We start from the raw sequence: 22824 nt of genomic DNA, 5'->3' as shown, positions 1-22824 counted from the left end.
CCCCCATCAACCAAACATAATTTTCCAGTTCATTTACCCATATTAGTAAACGTACAGCAGGTCTAAGCTTATCTTTTTAAAGAACTAGCCGCTATTAACTAAAGTAGCGCTTTGGCACAATACAGGCTTTTACAACGATTTAGAAGACAAACGCTACTTTAAATTGCCTATATGACATTAAAGGTCTTGCAGATTATCCATTGATGTGCGTGTGTGATCTATTTAGTCTACTTACTGATAAAGCTATTATAAATGGCCAGTTGGGGATTTCTTCCATTGTACCATTCAAGGGGTGAAGCCTTTTTTGAGTGTCGCTTGCCCAAAGCGGATAATGCCTGGTGTGATAAGAATGTTCTGCACCAGCATTGTTTTGAAGAGAAAGTGTTGGGAAATTGCTGGTTTTCACTGTCACGCAATCAAAAAATAAATTCCAAACCATTCAAATACAGAATCTATGAATTTCAAATATTAAAGACAATAAATAAATAAACAATTTCTCCAAGTTTCAGGTCTGTGCGGTGTACCGTTCGCGAGTTATTCGCCGAACCTTTCCACGTAAATTTATAAAGCTTAGTATGGAGATGCCATAACTGTGTCCTTCCGAGCGACACAAATATGGCCGCCGTGATGTCAGAGAAACCATCTGGAACTCAATTCTGTTTACAACAGCGGCAATCTTTGGCTCATGAGCTAGTACAGTTTCACATAAACACCACTTATTATATCTGAAATGTTCAATCTGCTGAAAATGGAAAGGAAAGGCCTTTTTTCAAACAAAACAGCTTTGTCACGGCACTCAGCTTGATGTCACATACGGCGGAGAACTCAAATATTCAAAATGCTCTCTTTAAAAAACGAATGACACTGTTGATCTGGAAATTTGCAAAAGGATATATTTTTAGTTTATCTTACGTCTAATGACATCGAAAATTTAGTAGCCCTAGTGAATTTTGATTTCAGAATTTTATGACGTAACATGAAAACCAAGAATAAGTGCTAAACAATCTGCGTTGACCCAAATCTAGCTGGGACAGGTCAAAGTGCTTATCCTGTAAACTTGGAGAATAAGAAGTGCTGATTTTTTTATTTTATTTTATTTTATTTTAAAGACGTAGGATGTGATCACAGTCAAGAAAGCAATGCTGAATTTTTTTCTGGCGATTATTAGTCTTTTGTATCTGTAATCATTTTCCTAGCCGCAACAACATAGGGGAGTGTGCATTTATGCAAGTTTAACTCTCCGAACCAAGACGTTTGCCACCATCTTTTTGTTTGTCACCTTTGTTGTTCATTTGAGTAGAAGCGGGCCCAACTGCAAGTCAAGCATTTTTTTCGTGCAAAACGTGACCTACAATAGTTTGTAGGCCACTATATGCCTATATTAAAGCACAGCTGGAGCTTACCAGCGAGCGAGGTTTTTCTTCTGTTGCTCTTTTTCAACAATTTGCACTTAAACAGGGTATGATATTACCGTAAAAGCATGCCCTTATTTTTTTCAAGACCTCTATATGGGCAGCTTACAAGGGAGGATTACTTCGAACTTTCTATCAGGTAGGGTACAAACAGAGAATAAAGTGGACTTTTTGATTTTTAGTGCTGTTTAGAAACATGTTTTCAAAAAAAGATTAACATAAAAAGTAAAGGTGGTGGATAAGTAACTTTCAAAGTGTAATGATACCTTGTTTTCTTGTTTATAAATTGTCATGATCTTCAGTGTATGGAAGGGGAGGGAGGGCTTTTAAAAATGGGACTTTTAGAGTGGTGTTTATTAGAAAGGTGGAATTAAGAGAGGGGTTGGAGCTAATACAGCTTTACGGTAGTCCTCAAATTTCATGTCCTGAGTTTACAGCTTGCTATTTTATCAGTAATTAAATGCAATGAAAATTATTCGACATTAAATTTAGGTTATACTTCATAGAAACACATATTTGGCAACGTGTTTTTCCCATTTTCACTTGTTCCAGGAACAGTAACAATTTACTTTGCAAGTCAATACTGAAATGACTACAAGACTGTTGTAACAAGCGCATCTTAATATCCGTACATTATAACCTTGATTCCTTGTTCAAAATTGTCATAATCTGCCATGTGTAGGAGGGGGTGCGGGTAATAAAGGGGTTAAAAAATTGAACTTCCAGAGCGGGCTTATGAAAGAGGGAGGCTTAAGGTAATTCAATTAGCCATGTTCAAAACGAGCAGGGGACTGGGAACGAACCTATTTTCTCTTCGGTACAAACATTCAATATCGATTGAATTGAAAAATGGGGCACGTCATCTGAAAGAGCATCCAAAAATTAGTAAATTCACCAAATTTGACGGTTATTGGTTTAAACCCAAAGGGATGGTATACTTAGTATGGATTGGAGGGACAGGCGTCCTCCAATCCATACTAAGCTCTCTTATTTTAAAAGTGTACCATGCCTTTGCGTTTAAACGAATAACCATCGAATTCGGTAAATTTACTAATTTTTAGATGCTCTTTCAGATGACGTGCCCCATTTTCAATTCAATTGATATTGAATATTCGTACCAAGAAAAAATATGTTCGTACCCAGTCCCCTGCTCGTTTAGAACATGGCCAATAGAAATGGAACTGCACATAGATTTCCAACCAAACTTTGCCAGTTGGTTGTTTACCTTAACCCTTTAACCCCTTAGAGTGCCAATTGGCACATAGTGTCATAACTTGGTCAATATTTTCCAATTTATTTGAATTTTTGACACCACACTTGTCTTCAAAAGATCTGCATTTTGAATGCATAACATTGTACCTCCCCCCTCTTTGTGACATGACTGACCACCCCTATAACTTTTGCAAGTTTTTTGCCTGACACATTGGTGACATGTAGCATTACTGTAATTAACCAGAAAACTGAGAGCTGCACAATAAGCTATAGTTTAGGGGTATACCTACTATATACGGAGAGAAATAATTTTTTTAATCTTTTTCTTTTTAACGTTTCAACCCATACCTTTCAGAACTGTTACTTCCTTCTCATTTGTTCAAGTGTTTTATGAAATTTTCTGATCAAGAACTTTCAAATGGTGTATCATATATGGATATCAGGTTTATATTTTTTAATTTACGAAAAAAAGACCATTCGCTTCAGGGGGTAAAGGGTTAAGGGAAGTTAAATTTTGAAATAAAAAAGGGGTGTCACCGTATTCGTTTAGGGGCAGGAAGACCTTGTATTTATCATATAATTATGGGTTAGAGACTGTTGTGAGTGTTTTGTTGACAAATACACGCACGCGCTGGCCGCACAATGAACGAGAAATTTTCAATACTGCACGAGGCGTAGCCGAGTGCAGTATTGAAAATTTTGAGTTCATTGTGAGGCCAGCAAGTGCGTGTATTTGTCAACAAAACACGAACGAACAGACTCTAACCCTTTTAATATACAATCTGAGTACACTGCATCGAACTGCAAGCGATCATCGACTTAACGAACTTCAAACAACAAACTTAATGTTTAAAAATAAGAAGTGTAGTAGTACATAATTACACGGGATTACATCAATAATATAAAAATCACAAATTAGCCGTACAGAAATAAAACTTAAAATGGTTCATAAAATCGCTCGTCAGCTGTGGTCGTTCATAAATTCAGTCAGCGAGAAGCTTGTTCAATGCAAGTCGATGGCTTTCACAATCAAGCAACTACAAGCAAGTCAATCGCACACAAAAATGTATTTATTGAGCTGCAGTTTACCTTTGAACATGAAAGCGCTTCAAGTTGTTATCCTCTTCGATTTTGTTTGGTATTGGATCGTTGATAATTTGAGGAATATACTTTTCTTCCACTTCTACAAGCTTTGAAGCTGAAGACACCTTCAATAATGCACGATTTTCGTGCATTATTGTCAATACTGCACTGTCTGAGTTTGCTGACGACAGGTAAAGCAAAATCACGTGATCTATTTTAACCAATTGCGCGCGTGGATTTTGGACAGTGAACGAAGATTGTATATTAATTCCTCATATTTCCTTTGCGAGTACTGCTGAAAGTGCACGTTTTTGGTGATAATGTATTATTCTGCCATAGAAATTGATCTGTATTCATTTTATAGAAAGAATTTGATCGCTACTTTCGAACTAAGAGAAAAAAATGATAGGTCGCCGAACTCATTTACGAGAAAACGATGATTTCCCTCTCGCGCGAGCCAAGCCGCATAGAAAAAAGCCGCCATTTTGTTAATGTGCGCGCGCTAATTACGCGTAAAATTCTGCACAGTAAGGATGCGCAATGCAATACAGGGCAATAACCTTAAAAGAGGAGGAAGGGAGGCTTATGGAGTCTTCACAATAGTCCTCAAATTTGATGTCCTGATTTTGCAGCCTGCACTTTCACCAGTTATTTAAAATCAATCTGACATTAAATTTAGGTGAGGTATTTCATACAAACAGGTATTTGATGCCATCAGATTTGTCCCAATTTCACTTACATGCAATACTTGACTTAACAGTGTAAAGTTTGAGGGAACAGTATCAACAATTTACTTCTTTACTGAAATCTCTACAATAATCGTAATACCATATTAATATAAGTACATTACTAAAAGATTAGTGGAAATACAAGACAGCTGCAGTCAAACCAACAGAACTCACAGCTAATGTAGACAATGCTTTTCTTAAGGCATAATACCATGCTGGAAAGTGAGGCGTGTTTAGATCTTTTGATAACGCAAAGGCAAGCCCAATGCATAATGTTGTTAGTCCCGGCACTGGCTTTACAAGCAAAGCCAGCCATGCAATAAGTGACGGTGTAACACTGTAGCCAAGAGTGCTCCAGTCTGGTTTAAGTTCACTTGTCTTTGCCAATGCAAAACCCCAGTGTATTGCTCCAAGGAATGAAAGAATGCATGCCCCATAAGCTTGCTGTGCATGAGCAATAAGGTGTAAGTGTTCAGGAAATATGACAGCCATTGCAGCCAAGCCGCAAAATGGAATTGCTCCAGAAAATCCTAGATATAGAGCTGGTGGAGGACTAGATTTCAGGTCTGATAAGAAGTTGCCTTGTGATTGGCCACTTGTAGGTCTGATAAATGACAAGACTTTGTATGGCACTCGAGTAATCATCTGAAGTGAACCACTTCTTGACTAAAATGAATAAAACAATGCAATTTCAGTTTGGTTCCATAAGTCAGTTTCTCCATTAGTGAAAAGTGGAGGATGTTTATCTCAGACTGGACTCAAGAGAGCAGTGGAAATCGAGCCTATATAAAATAATAATAATAATAATAATGTGTCTTTATTTCAGTTGATAAAATACATATCAAAAGTTACAATGGTAAGCTCAGTTTTTAGTAGAGGTAATACAATATTTGCTGACCGTAATTGATGGGTAGAACAGTGCCGCTTTGGTAGTAAATTGTACAGTGGGTGGTTTTGGTCTGTACTGATTTTTTTCAAATAGTGTGCAGTCCGCTTTCTCAAGTAGGTCATTTATATTGATTAATTCAGAGATACTGTATATCGTCGCTTGTGACACCTTTTGAGGAAACACTGCACTGCATTCAGGTCCGACGCACTTCCACCATACACTGGTAGTCCATAAGTTATCTTTGGCAGGACAATTGCTTTGAACAGATGATCAATATCCCTCTGGCTGTATCCTTCTTTTCTTAGGCTTCTGATTACGTATAAACACCTATTTGCCTCGTAGAGTTTCGTTTTAACATGCTTAGTAAATTACAATCCGACTGGAAAGTAACACCAAGAATAGTTAAAGTGCCGTGCTGACTATATCTGTCACTATTTACCTCAACTGTCATGAGTTATTGTTAAATAGTGCAGTATAGTGTACCGATCAAATAGAAATTTCAAAAAACCCCTCCCACGGGGCATTATACCCCGGGCATTTGACGCGTTATGTGTCCGGGGTTTTCCTCGGGGAGGGGGGGGGATGTTCGATTCGGTACATAAACTATAACTTAGCCCACAAGCTGGCTATCTTGTTTTTCTCGTCAGCTGGTATTGAATTACCTCGTGGCTTTGTTACTAGCACACAAGCCAAACAAGAGAGCTTGCGAGTAGGTTACGTAACTTCATTCTATCAATCTATGATTTGATATGATAAGCGTACTAAAGTTTAGTAGTAAAAATCCTACCTTTCCAAACATTCCCCGCTCGCATTTAAATGCGTATATATTTGCTTGAGATACACATCTAGAATTCCAGGAAATTTCATTGCCCAAGAGGCAAGACCTGTGCAGTATTTTATCAAAATTTCCTGCACGCCGCAGAACCCGAACGGCCGCCATCTTTCTTGAGTTTACAACCGCTGTGCAATAGTACTGTTGTTGCTGCTCGTGCCCAGTCTTCCATGGCGAACAGTCCAGCGAAGGACATGTGTAGCAAAGAAATCTCGTGATGGGTGATCAAGCTTTAACCTACAATTTTTCTTTTTTAGAAAATAACATCAGAAAGTTTCCTTGGCCACCAACAAATCTTACAACGCAAGGCAAGGCGAGAAGCGTTGCCGCCGTTGCGTGACGACACATGGACTAACGTATCAGCGATGCAAAGTGCTTGGAAAAAGAAGTCCGAGAACTCAAACTTATCTATCTGAACTAGCTTGTGTTACTGACTAACATACACCACTCAGGCTTGAAATTTCACGCAAAAGCTTTTTGGTTTTCTGACTGAGGAAAACGTAGGCAGCGCGGTCAGCCGTGATGAAACGATTTATCACGGATGACAAAATTGACGTCACAGTTTGCTAGAGCCTTTTTGATAGTGCCCTTTTAAAGTCGATAACGGAATGAATTTTCCCTTCAAAACGGAAAAAAAACTTAATTTGTTATCGTCAACAAATCTATTTTTAGGCTTATTGTGACTTAAAAGTAGCTTTATTTGTCGAATGGACAACTTTCAAAATTCAAAAATAGTTGTCGATAGCACATTTCTCTCCTCTGTAAAACCGGATCCTACAATGGCAAAAGGAATAAAAGAGAAAAATTGTTCAAACTTTATGAAACGTAATATTTACTAGTAAATTCGTACGTGAATTATAAAACTATAACTAATGGTCGTAATTAGAATATAAACGTTAAAACGTAATTTCATGGGTGATCATATAGTGGTTAAAAGGAATAAAAGAGAAAAATTGTGCAAACACTATGGAACGTAATATTTACTAGTAAATTCGTACGTGAATTATAAAACTATAACTAATGGTCGTGATTAGAATATTAACGTTAAAACGTAATTTCATGGGGAAATGAATACATGAAGAGCTAATGGCGCCTTCAATTTATCTCCGTGTATTCAGCTGTTGAATTGATTGACGCAGAACATGGACGTCCCAGGTGGTGTATGGTCGAAAACTACTTTCCATGTGCGAATCAGGTAGTGGAGATTAAAATACCCTTCTCAGATAAGTTTGGAAGTTTTTTTTAAAAAAAAAACTCACTTCAGTAAAAAGCCAGAAGGAAGACATTTGATAAGAGCTATTACGTCACTACGGCAAAGACAAGTTAAAAATAACTCTATAAATAATGTGGCCTGAGGCAGTTTTATACAAGGAAAAAACGCCCTCGAATATACAAAATTTGATTTCAAGTTACATGCAGTTGAATATAAACTTTGCCCGTTTATATTAGTCGCGGGCGGGAAAATATATTAGTTAATAAAAAGAAAACGAACGAAATATACCTGCCAACTTATTTAGTGAAGATTTTCTCTATTTAAAAAGTGGCTTAAAATAATCTATATTTTTGACAATTATCATTTATTTATTTTGGTAATGTTATTTTACTCACGATGTGCTGAATAATCCTGTTCACAAAAGCTTTTAATTTCTTTCTTTAGCCTTAATTCTACCCACAGAGAACAAAAACACATACTGGTGGTCCAATTCAAAGAAAATGGTAAAAACAATTGATTTTTAGGGCATGACGAATTTAAGATATTTTAGGCAATATTACGTTTTACGATTGGAATCGGCTCGACACACATGACTAACCAAGACAAATGAGTTGCATTTAAATGCAGAACCAAGTCAAAACTTCAATTAAAGACAAGTACTTTATAAATTGCGCTTTGCATGTCTCCCGCACACGAAGTTCATAAAGACAGAACAAATAAACATTTTAATGCGGATTAAATTCAGGTCGGGGACGGAATTCAAATAAAAACAATTCAGTCAAAGTTGATTTGCAAGATCATTTCTCCGACATCTCAGCGACGGATCGCAAAGTCGATTAAAAATATCAGCCTTTTAGTTGCCGTGCGGGGGGAGGTTTCATTTACGGTTGGTTGAAGAGCTTTTGAAACGAGTGCCATTTGTTATTATTCTATTCTTTTGATCGGCAAGGCGCTGCTACCGAAAGCGGAACAGAATCCATGGTTGAACAAAATAAACATCCGCTCGCAAAACGCCCTCATTGGTAAACAGTCAATTTGCGTGCGGAAAGTAATAAAGCCACAATCTATAGCACCAAAGAAACAGGAATTAAATCTTGTACCATTTTTTTTCTTTCCTGCTTTTTTTCGATGATGCAAGACTGAATACCGTTAGAAATAAGCGCGTTTTGCCATACAATCTAACATGCGTGAGCACCATAATTAACAGTCGTGCTGTCAATGAAGTTATAATTGACTGATGGCCCATATTTTCAATGACCATGTATTTGTTTGCATACTCTATAATCACTAATCAAATTCCTTTCAGGCCAAGAACAACATTTCTCCTGCCCCGACTTGCCATTTACCAACAATCAAACGAAAACAAAAGTTTTTATAATCGCATTTAATAATAACTTAGCTCCAGCTCAATTCAAATATGTACAATATTTTCAATAAATTATTTCACAAAGCACTGGCCGAAAAGCGCCGAGCAATGTCCAATTTTCAAGTGGCTTTGTACAAAATTTTCAAAATAATTTATTACATGACACTGCATTTGCATTTTTCCTTCGCTTTGAAGTTAAAAATTTTCATTTTGCTCTTCTTCGCTGGAGACTCTGGCATGAGAAGTCTAAGAAGTTGGTCAAACACTTCGTCAACGTTTAAACTGTCTTTAGCGGAGGTTTCCACGTAACGCAGTTGGATTTTATCCGAACTGTTCAGTCTGATTAATTCCATGACATCTTCCTCTCTGACGTCTCGTACATTCAAGTCTTTTTTGTTCCCTACTAGCACAATCGGGACACCTTCTTCACCTTTCACTTTGACAACTTCGTCCAGTATTCTTTGAAGCTCACGAAACGAAAATTCACTGTCCAATGAGAACACAAGCACTATACCAGCAGCTCTTCGTATTGTCACTTGTCGCATGGCTGGGAACTGAAAACTCCCAGCACAATCTGTAGCATCAAGAACAGTCACCCCGCCATTTTTGTGAATCTCATGGCGGTAATAATCTTCTACCGTGGGAGAGTATTCATGGTCGAATTCACCAAAAAACGAGCGTCGAACAAGCGATGTCTTTCCCACGCTGGCTGCTCCAAACAAAGCAATTTCAAAAGAATTTCGATGATTTTTTCCTCGAGGTTTCATATTCTTGGCAGTATTTAAGGAAGCATTCACTTCTGTAAAATTGACAGGTCTTTTCCAGGGACTGGTTTTCAGCCCACCTTTCAGCACAAACGGTAGTTGAATTTGACTTGATCAGCAAGAACGGAGCGCAGTTATGTACCGGACATGGTTGCATAGTTTTCCTCGTTCCAAACGTAAATATTCCACGCGTGACGTCATAAAACGTCACACGATGACATTAATCAATTCACGTCTACCAAAAATTTCAATAGAAGAACGGAAACGCAGACGCCTTAGAAACTTTTGTGGCTATACACAACGCTAGCTAGCCTTAACGACAAAATTGAACATGCTGGTTTGTCCGAGCTCGCTAGTAATTGATTCACGATCCTAATTATTCCGAACGTTGCTCGAGAATGGAACAAAGGAAACGCACACTTAGAAAACATTTCTGAACACAATACAACAAAATTGAGCGTGTTGGCATGTTCAAGCTTGCCGTATCAACCATGGAAGAACGTTCTAACGGGCATCCTGAAATATTACAATCTGATCTCTTTGAATGAATTTCGATGACTGGTAAAATCAACTATCATTGAACGATACCACGAGATCAGAAAGAAAAGCTTGAGGGTCATCGTTTTCCATGTCCAGCGCCAAGAATTTCGTGACGATGGCTTTGTGCCTGTGAATAAAAGGATAAATCTGTTTATTATGTTCTCTACCCTTGCAATATTTTCAAAACAACAAAGTACTTAGAGCTAAATCCAAGGTTAATTTTTATTCTTCAAATTCACTTAGATGGACAATGTGTTAGTGGATGTATTAAACGGTGTAAGGAAACTTCGTCACGGAGAGCACAACTTGAAAAATTTAACCTAAACTTTTCAATTTGTCGTTTATGAATTTGCACCAATTTTCCCCAATTCCACCTTTGCTATCGCATCAAAATACTTCCAGTTTAGTGACATTGAAATTATTTTTAACAGATAACTGACTTCCAATTACGTGACATGGGTTCCGTTTAACTTCATAAAAGCTACTCTTAGCCGGTAGCCGACGTCATTTTTCGGTGTTTTGTTACTAAGCCAATACTAATACACTCGGTTTAGTAGCTAAGATAAAATGTCGAAAGCAATTCAGTTAACTTCCCTTGGATAACAAAGTAAGGGCCAATGTCACACTGTCTATAAGGAATGTTAATGTTAAGGCATCCTTTGCAAACAAAGTTGTGACTTATGTCAGGCGAATAAAACAAAACAATAACATACAAAACAATATTTCAAAAGTGTTCACATTTTTTCGCATGTTCTTGTTCTATTTTAAATGATGATAAACAAAAAGGCGGTCAATCAGAGCCGGACTCGCGCAACACTGACATTTAAGCATTTTTATGCTTGTTGGTTCACCACACTTTCGGTAGCGGCGAACCGAGAAACGTTAAACGCACTGAAATTGTCATTGTCATTGAAATGTGGCTTTAGGCCTTAAAACGGTAAAAAATAAAGGATAGTTTTTATTCGATTAATAGACGCGTCCTTATGTCATTTTCAATTAAGGACTAAAGGAGCTATTTGCATGCCACTCATTAAATGTTCTCGTCGAATAGTCCTGTCTTATGAGTCTGGGCTAAAAATAATAATATAATATAAATAATAATGGACTTTATTTAGACACGACGGGTATTAATTTAACGAAAGGAACTTGTGGCGTGGTGGGAAAATTAAAATTTATCGAAGAAAATAAAAACTGATATTAGGACGATGACAGAAAAAAACAATCAACATTCAAGTAGAAGTGAAGAGGGAAAATCTGTGATTTTCGAAAATGCACGGCCAATATATATTTAAACACAGAATAAAGTAGGAATGGCTAACTAAACCTTTTTCGTTGTTCTTCGTCATCTTTAGTGTCCTTTCTAGGGATTGGTTTATTGCATCTTGTAAGTTCTGTCACCTGCAAGGTAACATATCATCAGATTTTAAAGGCACAATCTCACGGGTATTTTTCTGCTTTTCAAGAAAAAATACTAAAATTGGCTCGTACATAAAATATATACAATATAGCTCGTACATAAAATGCGCCTAGAACATCGAGATTAAGATATAAAGTTAATTTTTGTTAAAGGAAGAGAGAAGAAGTTGAGCTAAGTAAATTTTCGCTGTTTTTCCAGACCACAAGGGCAGCACTTGAAAAAATCAGCCTGACTTTTTCAAGTTGAGATCTTAGTTTTTGATGGCATTTCATAAATATCACTTGTTTAAAGCTTCAGTATACTAGCATGGTAATTTTTTAACACTAGACCGCTATTTGAGAGTTTTCATACGTTTTTAGGCTCTTGAATTTTCGGAAGTAAAGCTCGTGGCGGTGTCCCTTTAACAAAAACTGGTCTAAGGATGAGAAGGTGGCAGCTGTTTATCAACAAATTAGCACTGAACTTTCAGGTTTCTACTATGGTATCCAGTCACGCTTTTACACTGAAACGTTTCTTCGTCTTGATACTCTCTTGTCATAGCAATAATTTTGCGCATTTATTTTTATTAATAATTACTTCCTTATGCAAATATAAAATTTGCACGTTATAAATTCTCAAAGTATACCAAAAAGAGGAAGTTTAAGACGGCTTTCCTCTCGATATTAGCTCTTTCGGTGCTGAAGTCGACTTTTGTCGACATTTGGAGGAGCAGTCATTGAACCACTTGTGACTTCGTCCGTTTACATGCCAGCGGCCTGGCAAAACAAGGAAATATGTTTCCAGAACATTGGTAGCGCGCACATTTTTCCCCAAATGCTTCCTCCGTGTTTTGCCATACGGGAAACATTGTTTCCAGCGTCAAGTTTGTCTCCAGGCAAATTTGCTTCTCCTCCCCAGAAACATCGTGTTTCCGCGCGGCATGAAATATGGCGACAAGAAACAACTACGAAAACATGTTTCCTCGTTTTGCGGGCCTTAAAACACAATGAGAAGAATTTTTCACATGACTGTCCATTTTAAATATCGGCTGCATTCTGACAGAGCTGTTATCGCGAAAAACAGTTTTTGGTGCAAAACTGATATAAAATCCCGGGGGGGTCTCCCTATGCCTCGGGCTCCGCCCGGGCCCAGGCTCGGTTTAAGGGTAGGGATTCCTGTTGGGTGGGAATCTCCCTGGGCGCTTGTTCGCTTGCTCGTCCGTGGTAGTGAGTCGGTGGTTCAGGGTCCTTCCTGGTTTGGGTGGTGTCCGGGGCCTCCCGTCCTCGCCCCCCCGGGGATAAAATAGGCCAATACACCTTGTATCATTGATCAAGGTCTTCTATCTAGGGTTTAACCAATGATAACTTAACCGACCGGTAGAGTAGAAGGTAACGAGAATTAATAGGCTGAGGAAAACTAGGAGGAAAAGGAAAGGAAATTAAGGAACAAGAAAAAAATCGGAACGTGTCAGCAAAAACAAAAGCCTTATGCGCATGTGCTAAACGAGTAAGATATTGTAAATAATCTTAAGTAATCTTTGAAATTTAGCTTCAGTATAAAAGAGTGCTTTTCGTAGCAAAGTGCATTGAAGTTTGGCATCATGGCACCAGAATAAAAAAAACAACCTGTAACGGTTAAAAAAATGTGGGAGGCGGGGGGGGGGGGTGGGGGTTAAGAAAATTCAGCAGCGAAAGGGTTTAAGAGGCAGTGAGTCACACTAAAGTTTAGTGCTACTTGAAAATCCATTGAAGGTGTTGATATTTATTTAAAATCCACTAGTAGTTTCCCGGCGTTGCAAAAACATACCGTGAGCATTGATGTCCGGCCCTATCCCCCACCCAGGGGGCAAGGAACTAAGAGAGTAGTTTCCCGGCGTTACGAAACATACTGTGAGCATTGATGTCCGGCCCTATCCCCCACCCGGGGACAAGGAACTAAGAGAGTAGTTTCCCGGCGTTGCAAAAACATACTGTGAGCATTGATGTCCGGCCCTATCCCCCACCCGGGGGCAAGGAACTAAGAGAGTAGTTTCCCGGCGTTGCAAAAACATACTGTGAGCATTGATGTCCGGCCCTATCCCCCCACCCGCGGGCAAGGAACTAAGAGAGTAGTTTCCCGGCGTTGCAAAAACATACTGTGAGCATTGATGTCCGGCCCTATCCCCCACCCGGGGGCAAGGAACTAAGAAAGTAGTTTCCCGGCGTTGCAAAAACATACTGTGAGCATTGATGTCCGGCCCTATCCCCCACCCAGGGGCAAGGAACTAAGAAAGTAGTTTCACGGCGTTGCAAAAACATACTGTGAGCATTGATGTCCGGCCCTATCCCCCACCCGGGGGCAAGGAACTAAGAGAGTAGTTTCCCGGCGTTACGAAACATACTGTGAGCATTGATGTCCGGCCCTATCCCCCACCCGCGGGCAAGGAACTAAGAGAGTAGTTTCCCGGCGTTGCAAAAACATACTGTGAGCATTGATGTCCGGCCCTATCCCCCACCCGCGGGCAAGGAACTAAGAGAGTAGTTTCCCGGCGTTGCAAAAACATACTGTGAGCATTGATGTCCGGCCCTATCCCCCACCCGGGGGCAAGGAACTAAGAAAGTAGTTTCACGGCGTTGCAAAAACATACTGTGAGCATTGATGTCCGGCCCTATCCCCCACCCGGGGGCAAGGAACTAAGAGAGTAGTTTCACGGCGTTGCAAAAACATACTGTGAGCATTGATGTCTGGCCTTATCCCCCACCCAGGGGCAAGGAACTAAGAAAGTAGTTTCACGGCGTTGCAAAAACATACTGTGAGCATTGATGTCTGGCCTTATCCCCCACCCAGGGGCAAGGAACTAAGAAAGTAGTTTCACGGCGTTGCAAAAACATACTGTGAGCATTGATGTCCGGCCCTATCCCCCACCCAGGGGCAAGGAACTAAGAAAGTAGTTTCCCGGCGTTGCAAAAACATACTGTGAGCATTGATGTCTGGCCCTATCCCCCACCCGGGGGCAAGGAACTAAGAAAGTAGTTTCACGGCGTTGCAAAAACATACTGTGAGCATTGATGTCTGGCCTTATCCCCCACCCAGGGGCAAGGAACTAAGAGAGTAGTTTCACGGCGTTGCAAAAACATACTGTGAGCATTGATGTCTGGCCTTATCCCCCACCCGGGGGCAAGGAACTAAGAGAGTAGTTTCACGGCGTTGCAAAAACATACTGTGAGCATTGATGTCTGGCCTTATCCCCCACCCGGGGGCAAGGAACTAAGAAAGTAGTTTCACGGCGTTGCAAAAACATACTGTGAGCATTGATGTCTGGCCCTATCCCCCACCCGGGGACAAGGAACTAAGAGAGTAGTTTCACGGCGTTGCAAAAACATACTGTGAGCATTGATGTCTGGCCTTATCCCCCACCCGGGGGCAAGGAACTAAGAAAGTAGTTTCCCGGCGTTGCAAAAACATACTGTGAGCATTGATGTCCGGCCCTATCCCCCACCCGGGGGCAAGGAACTAAGAGAGTAGTTTCACGGCGTTGCAAAAACATACTGTGAGCATTGATGTCTGGCCCTATCCCCCACCCGGGGGCAAGGAACTAAGAGAGTAGTTTCACGGCGTTGCAAAAACATACTGTGAGCATTGATGTCTGGCCTTATCCCCCACCCAGGGGCAAGGAACTAAGAAAGTAGTTTCACGGCGTTGCAAAAACATACTGTGAGCATTGATGTCTGGCCCTATCCCCCACCCGGGGGCAAGGAACTAAGAGAGTAGTTTCACGGCGTTGCAAAAACATACTGTGAGCATTGATGTCCGGCCCTATCCCCCACCCGGGGGCAAGGAACTAAGAGAGTAGTTTCACGGCGTTGCAAAAACATACTGTGAGCATTGATGTCTGGCCCTATCCCCCACCCGGGGGCAAGGAACTAAGAAAGTAGTTTCACGGCGTTGCAAAAACATACTGTGAGCATTGATGTCTGGCCCTATCCCCCACCCGGGGGCAAGGAACTAAGAAAGTAGTTTCACGGCGTTGCAAAAACATACTGTGAGCATTGATGTCTGGCCCTATCCCCCACCCGGGGGCAAGGAACTAAGAGAGTAGTTTCACGGCGTTGCAAAAACATACTGTGAGCATTGATGTCTGGCCTTATCCCCCACCCGGGGGCAAGGAACTAAGAAAGTAGTTTCACGGCGTTGCAAAAACATACTGTGAGCATTGATGTCTGGCCTTATCCCCCACCCGGGGGCAAGGAACTAAGAGAGTAGTTTCACGGCGTTGCAAAAACATACTGTGAGCATTGATGTCTGGCCTTATCCCCCACCCAGGGGCAAGGAACTAAGAAAGTAGTTTCACGGCGTTGCAAAAACATACTGTGAGCATTGATGTCTGGCCCTATCCCCCACCCGGGGGCAAGGAACTAAGAAAGTAGTTTCACGGCGTTGCAAAAACATACTGTGAGCATTGATGTCTGGCCTTATCCCCCACCCAGGGGCAAGGAACTAAGAAAGTAGTTTCCCGGCGTTGCAAAAACATACTGTGAGCATTGATGTCCGGCCCTATCCCCCACCCGGGGGCAAGGAACTAAGAAAGTAGTTTCACGGCGTTGCAAAAACATACTGTGAGCATTGATGTCTGGCCTTATCCCCCACCCAGGGGCAAGGAACTAAGAAAGTAGTTTCCCGGCGTTGCAAAAACATACTGTGAGCATTGATGTCCGGCCCTATCCCCCACCCGGGGGCAAGGAACTAAGAAAGTAGTTTCACGGCGTTGCAAAAACATACTGTGAGCATTGATGTCTGGCCTTATCCCCCACCCAGGGGCAAGGAACTAAGAAAGTAGTTTCACGGCGTTACGAAACATACTGTGAGCATTGATGTCCGGCCCTATCCCCCACCCAGGGGCAAGGAACTAAGAAAGTAGTTTCCCGGCGTTGCAAAAACATACTGTGAGCATTGATGTCCGGCCCTATCCCCCACCCGGGGGGCAAGGAACTAAGAAAGTAGTTTCACGGCGTTGCAAAAACATACTGTGAGCATTGATGTCCGGCCCTATCCCCCACCCAGGGGCAAGGAACTAAGAAAGTAGTTTCCCGGCGTTGCAAAAACATACTGTGAGCATTGATGTCCGGCCCTATCCCCCACCCGGGGGCAAGGAACTAAGAAAGTAGTTTCACGGCGTTGCAAAAACATACTGTGAGCATTGATGTCTGGCCCTATCCCCCACCCAGGGGCAAGGAACTAAGAAAGTAGTTTCACGGCGTTGCAAAAACATACTGTGAGCATTGATGTCCGGCCCTATCCCCCACCCGCGGGCAAGGAACTAAGAGAGTAGTTTCACGGCGTTGCAAAAACATACTGTGAGCATTGATGTCCGGCCCTACAAAACAAGTGGTGTAGCTACGGAAAAGTATAGAAAAGAAGTGGCCTTAAACTTGAAAACGTCGGGCCAACGTTATCAAGTTTGACTGTGATAGTTGGACGTAAATCACTTACAACCCATTGATCAGATTGCGGTTTGTTTACATCTTGGATAATGGACTATTTTCTTTCTTTTGTTGTTCAGGCTATTTTGTTTTTCAGTGAGTGAACCCTCAAACTTTTTGCATAGTTTACAAAAAAAAACTTAGAGGACTTCTCGTGATACTCCCCCTTTAAGTAGCTACAATACAGATGATGGCTTTAAGTCTAAATTTGTCGTTCGTAATCCGTCTTAATCTTCCTCATTTTTGTCTATCTTTAATATTAATACCATAAATAATAAAAATTGTTTTAACCCATCAAGACAATATCCCTTAATTAACGATTTTCTTTACGCTCCTTTTTCCCCTGTCAGCTAAACAATACAGTAATATTGAAGGAGAAGCTGGATGCCCATTAGTCTTCAGAACAAGAGATTCATGTAAACAAAAATTCTGAAAATAACCGTGTTCTTATATTTGCTCTATTAACGTCCCTTTCAAGGGCTGAGCTACGTCACGGAAAACACATCTTAAAAACCCCTTTTTAAGTTGTCATTCGTAATCCGGGTTAATCGCTGTCAGTTTAAACCATCCTTGGTTATTTTCGCGTTTTTATAACTCCTTTGTTGTTTTTCTACATTAGATATTAAACCCTATTTTGAGGTTCCTTTAATTTTGAAGTTATCAGAAAAATGACTTAAATATTGCGACATTGCTCCTTTAAGGTGGGCTTACTTTCAGTCGGGGAGGACACGGAGCGGGGGTGGGGAGTTTAATTTTGGATGGAAATTTGTTTTCAGAAATGTTTGGGTTTCTTTATCGTCGGGATACTGTGTGTGATATTTTTTTTTGTTCATACAACAAAACATTCCACATGATAAAGCTCTCTAAAGAAAACGATATGAAACCCAAAACAAGTCTTACAGCCGTGGAACAAACATTACTTGTCTTTAAGCATTCTCTTACAACGTAAATTACAAAACAAATTCTACAACAGGCTTATAATCGGAAAAGTTATATCTCTCTTTAAGAGCTATTATTAAATATAAGCCCAAGGCTTATTTTCGGAAGGATATTTGCGTCTGAGATTTGGGGTGGGGGGAGGGGGGCGTGGGAAGTATATTCAGGGAGCTAGGCTGGCTTAATTACTTTTGGAATTCTTCGGTAGTTACGGTTTGTTAGTACAAACCTGATGCGCTCTTTTCACCAATTCATCTGGTAATCCAGCCAAGGAGGCAATGTGGCAAGCAAGACTGCTCTCTGCGTAACCGTCAACAAGGTGATAAAGAAACGCAATTTCTTCGTTTTCTTCCATTACTTGCATCGTCTAGTTACACAGAAAGAAGAAAGATGAAAAAAAAATACAACATTTGATTATTTTAGGACTAAAGCCTTTGGTCCTGGTCGCTTAATTCATGCTATGAAAACCGGGATAAACTGCGGCAGTGTACCCTACTGGCCCAAGTAAAGACTTTGCAAAACCTCAGATCCTACAAGTTTGTTTTCTGGTAACCCAGTTTTATCACTTGTAAGAACAGGTATCGTATAAATATATCGCACAGTCAAAACAAGACAAACGTTTCTACTCTCTCTTTAATAGGGCGCGTTCGTCTGGGATATTCTGGAATAACAATATATATTCTGGAATATATTCTGGCTATTCTACTCCTCGAGCAGAGTACCCGGAATGGAAATCCAAGTATTCCGGAATGAAAAGAGCAGCCAAACGAACGCTATTAAAACTCGCATTATCCCAATTATTCTTATTCCGGATTGATCCCAATCGAACGCGCCCTATAAGCAAAGTAATTAAGTTTATTATTAGAAACTGGCAAAAAAGTTCCAGTGACCGATACCTGATACGTAACCAGAGATGTTTGCGGCAGTAGCTTCTGTTTGACAAGACTATGGAAGTGAGTGGATACAAGAATTTTTGGACAGTTGGTTCCCCGTCTAAGCCAGTGACGGAGTGTGGCAGTTAACAAGGACAGGCCATCGATCTAGCCAAGAGAAAACACAAGAAAAACATACATCGCTAAGAGAGCATTCACTGCAAGGCTATTTAGGGCTACGTTTTAAGTTGCATACGTGTAAATAAGTACTGAAACGATACTTATAACGCTTATAACGCCGTTTGATTGTACCGTAGCAGTTCCTTTTCCAAATTCGTCCACAATAACCAATGAATTCTCCGTGGCTCCATTCACTGCAGTGGCCACCTAATAAAAAAATTACAACAAACCAATAAACTTGGATTTCAAACGAAAGCCGGAACATTTCCAAGTAAATGGAACGCTTTTCGATTAAGTGAGCCTGGCCGGGGTCGTTGTTTTGAGTTCTTAGACAAGACCTTTACCCTTCTTCCAGAGTCTCTCTCCATTCAGGAGTGAAAACAAAGGAAATGATGGGGGAGTGGTATCCTATCATTAAGGCAAAGCGCAGGCATTGCTGAGTCAATTGGCTTACCTGACCCTCGAGATCCGAACACATATATAACCGTTAGTTTTGCAAATTGTTTAAATAAATTTTGCGGAGAATGTTCAGTAAACGGTAAGAGCAAACGTGCTGTTTTTAAACCAAATATCACCAGGCTAGACTGCAAAACAGTCATATCTTTTGCGAACGCGCTCGGTCTTCGAACGGGAGCCAATGTCAAAACTGTGAGTGAGACTTCGCGCCTTTGGTAAGCGCTTTTTCCAACGACTTTAGAGAAAAAAACGACTGTTTTGCAGTCTATCACCAAGCGCACGACTAGTTTTGGTTCTTCAGACTAGAAATCAAAACCAGCGTGCGTATGGCACGTGTTGCATGCTTTTTCTTTGAATTCTGATTGGTTCATTGCTATATATGATTGGCCAGACGTGGTACTGAATGGCTTACCTGGTTTAGATCTATCATGAAAGTTGACAAACCAACTGAAACAGTTTCTCTTGTGTGTATCCGTGTAAAAATTCTGTCCGTGATACCAATAGTAGCTGACTCAGCTGGCACAAAACTCCCAATGTGTGCAAGAAACACAATCAAACCGACCTGTAAGGGCAAATGTACAGTTGAATCCCGAAAATTGCTTCGAAAAATCGGCGGTAAAATTACAGAGAAGTATTATCCAAGGGAAATGAAAATTGGCTCGACAAATCGGGAGTTTTGAGAAACCGAGGGTTCGAGAAATCGGGATTCTACTGTATCGAATTAGAACAGTCCTTACATTCATTCATAGAAGATGAGGGAGAAATAAAGAAACCTGGCTAAGGAGGTAAAGCGCGACAGAAAGAACACTACACGGTTCTCTGTTGCGCTTGATCATTATCAGAATGGATTTTCTCGGGTCAGACGCCTTTCTCACGAAGGGTGAATTCAGCGCGCGAGACTCGTGTGTCTACGAAGGAAATAAATTACTATACAGACAATTAAGGTACACTTTTACCTGTTTTAGGTAGACACTTTTACCACTGGCATTTGGTCCTGTCAAAATTTTCATTCGCCCTCTATCTTTGTCAAACACCGTGTCATTTGGAACAAAGAGATTGACACAGAGCTCCTGTAAAGGATGCCTAAGGCAAGTGAAACAGACGACAAACTTAGCTTTCTTAGTCACCACTGTATTGACGTACAGTACATTTCTAACAGGGATGGTGTTGGGGGGGGAGGGAAATGTCCCAAGGATAATAGAGGAATATGTTGAGGAATATGTTGAGAGGTTTTATTTCGTGGTAAGGTGTTCAGGGTGCAAAGAAATTGAATATTCCAGGATGAACTAGCCCAAAACTCATTTTTACTAGCGCCCCCCCCCCCCCCCCCAAACAAAAAATAAAACAAACAAACAAAAACTTCTTATAAGTACGTATGATGCCAATGATGCTTCATTTGCCCGTTGGGTAAGTGAAGGATTAGGGAGCTTTAGCAATGACGGCGGCGACGCCAAGGACAACGCCTGGTGCAAAATGAATTTATATTTTACTCTAGAATCTCGCGATTAAGGTTTTCAGTGTATCTATTGGTCTAGGAACTAGTTCCAGCTGAATATGTAAAGAAAGCGCTCATTCCCAGATAGAAATACGGAAATTTAGCTGTCATTGTTCAAGTTCTCCAATATACGCAAAACTTGGTCATTTCACGTTGTTGTTTCGCAGAGAACGGACAAGAAATGTACCAGGATTTAAAACGCACGTGCAGAGCTATTATTCGGCTCATCAAACTTTTTGTTTGGTGACGTTCTCGTTCACGTTCCCGTCGTGGTTTGCTAAAGCTCTCTAATAAGTCCACTATAGGCCGACCGCAAAATCTAATAACCTCAGGCTGGCGGACACTAACTTTTTTGCACGCTGGTGTTAAATCAACATTATCTTGATTTTTCAAATATTCATTATCGCGTATTCTGTATAGGTATTAGTAAAAAGTCGTGGTATTTTGGGGATGTATATTTATCATAATCATTCCGTACGCGTACTTTAGAGAAGAATATAACATTCAATTTCTTACCTCCCTTGTTCTATGTTCAAAACAGAGTCCGTAGTCAATTGAGGACAAACATAGTTGTTCTCTCTAGCACACAAGGCTAAAGATATCAAACTAAAAGCAACAAGGATGAAAAAAAGTCAAATGTAAGAAAGCCAAAGAGAAATTGGGAGCGCATTATTTTATTAGCCACTGTCAGTGAATATTGAGGCGGACCATTCAGTAGCAGAAGCTGGAAAAGCTGTCCTTTAAAACTCATGTAGTTTGTTTCTACTAGAAGCAATCGGCTTTACTTTAAAGGAAAATTAGAAAATTGCTTCAGTGTTTGCGTTCGGAAAGGCAAAATAGCCAATATTGATGTCTCTAGTGGCGAAGTCAATAAAGCGACAGAAAACTACAACAAACAAAAAGTAAATTTAATTGCTATGTTTGCAACACCTACTTCCTGGCCTTTATGGATTTTGATGACAAAATAAAAATAACAACAGCAGGAACTTGTTTAAATGTCCGGACTGAGAGCTATAAGGCTCTATTATTTACAAAGAGAAGCGAATTACCAGTCTAACTCTGCAGAGCATTCCATGACGTCCATTAGCACTTTGGTGTGTTCAAGGATAACAGTCTGTAGACGATGCATGATAGCAGTCTCGTGATCTGAAAAAAGCCCACAAAAATAATTTTATAGAAGCACGCATCTTTGGAAGGTTCATGATAAAAAATACGGAAACATTTCTGTCATGCGATTAGAGTATATGTTGTCCACAAAGACGGGAGAGGGAAACTAGGTTGAAGTAAGGAACTTCGTTTTTCAACTTTAAAGAAATTTTCTATTCTGTTTCCTGTCATTTTTCTAAACTAGCTTTTTTGGTATAGTCCTGCTCAAAAGTAAGTCAGGGATGTAGCTAAGATTTCCAAAAGGTGAAGTTTTCTTGATCAAAGGCAGAAAATTGGGTCACAATAAAACAAAGATTCAACCAGACACAGTTTTTTAGCCGGAAAAGTTCTCAGGTGGTTAATTTTTTCTGCCTTCAACTAAAGAGCTTGTCGCTTGACTGATTTCTCGAGCAATAAATTGAAAAAAGGAGCTTCGAGGAATAGAATTAACCTACCTGTTATCTCACACTGTGTGTCTCCCAAAAGGTTATCAAGCTCTGAAACAGAAAAAGAAAAGTTCACAATCAAAACATTTATGGTAATAACCGGCCAGCATGTCGTTCTTTCTTAGGAATTAAAAGCTTGGTTAACTCACCTCTGGTACGAGCACTCTTGTAGTGAACCCTGTTGTTGCTAAGAAACTAAGACAAACAATCGATAAGTTACCATCCCGTTGACAAAGGGAGAACCTATTAGCTTAAACCAGAGTTAATGCTTAAACATTGTACAAGTAAGCCTATAGTTACCACAAACTCCAGGCCATCTATTGCAAAATCCTGTTCTTCCTTCATCTCCGGTGATCGAGGAATTGCTAACAAATAGCCCAGCTGGGAAAAAATGGATAC

General features: G+C 40.4%; 3 protein-coding genes across 4 annotated transcripts in view; all 3 read right to left on the bottom strand.

Annotated features, from left to right (window-relative positions):
• Positions 1-4491: 4491 nt before the first annotated feature.
• LOC144637816 (transmembrane protein 69-like) lies at positions 4492-6981 on the bottom strand. The gene is made up of 2 exons (XM_078496895.1): positions 6112-6981; positions 4492-5101 (listed from the first exon to the last, which is right to left on the bottom strand). The coding sequence occupies exons 1-2, from the start codon at positions 6262-6264 to the stop codon at positions 4565-4567; spliced, it is 690 nt and encodes a 229-aa protein (XP_078353021.1). The 5' UTR covers positions 6265-6981; the 3' UTR covers positions 4492-4564.
• Positions 6982-8738: 1757 nt separating this feature from the next.
• LOC144638868 (ras-related protein Rap1-like) lies at positions 8739-10039 on the bottom strand. The gene has a single exon (XM_078498160.1). The coding sequence runs from the start codon at positions 9500-9502 to the stop codon at positions 8891-8893; it is 612 nt and encodes a 203-aa protein (XP_078354286.1). The 5' UTR covers positions 9503-10039; the 3' UTR covers positions 8739-8890.
• Positions 10040-10049: 10 nt separating this feature from the next.
• Positions 10050-22824, bottom strand: part of LOC144638817 (mutS protein homolog 5-like) — a 29460-nt gene continuing 16685 nt past the window's right edge. For both annotated transcript variants that reach the window (XM_078498087.1, XM_078498088.1), the window contains 12 exons: positions 22726-22806; positions 22575-22620; positions 22435-22476; positions 21883-21979; positions 21350-21439; positions 20295-20421; positions 19751-19900; positions 19015-19089; positions 18727-18870; positions 18060-18197; positions 11364-11437; positions 10050-10166 (listed from right to left, as the gene is read on the bottom strand). In XM_078498087.1, the coding sequence (XP_078354213.1) occupies positions 10067-10166; positions 11364-11437; positions 18060-18197; positions 18727-18870; positions 19015-19089; positions 19751-19900; positions 20295-20421; positions 21350-21439; positions 21883-21979; positions 22435-22476; positions 22575-22620; positions 22726-22806 (1164 nt within the window). In that variant the 3' untranslated portion in view covers positions 10050-10066. The remainder of the gene's footprint in view (positions 10167-11363; positions 11438-18059; positions 18198-18726; positions 18871-19014; positions 19090-19750; positions 19901-20294; positions 20422-21349; positions 21440-21882; positions 21980-22434; positions 22477-22574; positions 22621-22725; positions 22807-22824) is intronic.

This window comes from Oculina patagonica, chromosome 14 (genome assembly GCF_052425735.1).
Source record: "Oculina patagonica isolate OP01 chromosome 14, crgOcupat, whole genome shotgun sequence".
NCBI lineage: Eukaryota > Metazoa > Cnidaria > Anthozoa > Scleractinia > Oculinidae > Oculina > Oculina patagonica.
This window is presented reverse-complemented; position numbering and strand designations above follow the sequence as displayed.

What these genes read in the sequence shown, in the direction of transcription:
- LOC144638868 (XM_078498160.1), bottom strand. Translation starts at nt 9,502, where the DNA reads ATGAAACCTCGAGGAAAAAATCATCGAAATTCTTTTGAAATTGCTTTG.
- LOC144637816 (XM_078496895.1), bottom strand. Translation starts at nt 6,264, where the DNA reads ATGGCGGCCGTTCGGGTTCTGCGGCGTGCAGGAAATTTTGATAAAATA. An exon ending in AGCGGGGAATGTTTGGAAAG is followed by an intron (nt 5,102 to 6,111) that starts GTAGGATTTTTA and finishes TATTCATTTTAG; the next exon opens with TCAAGAAGTGGTTCACTTCA.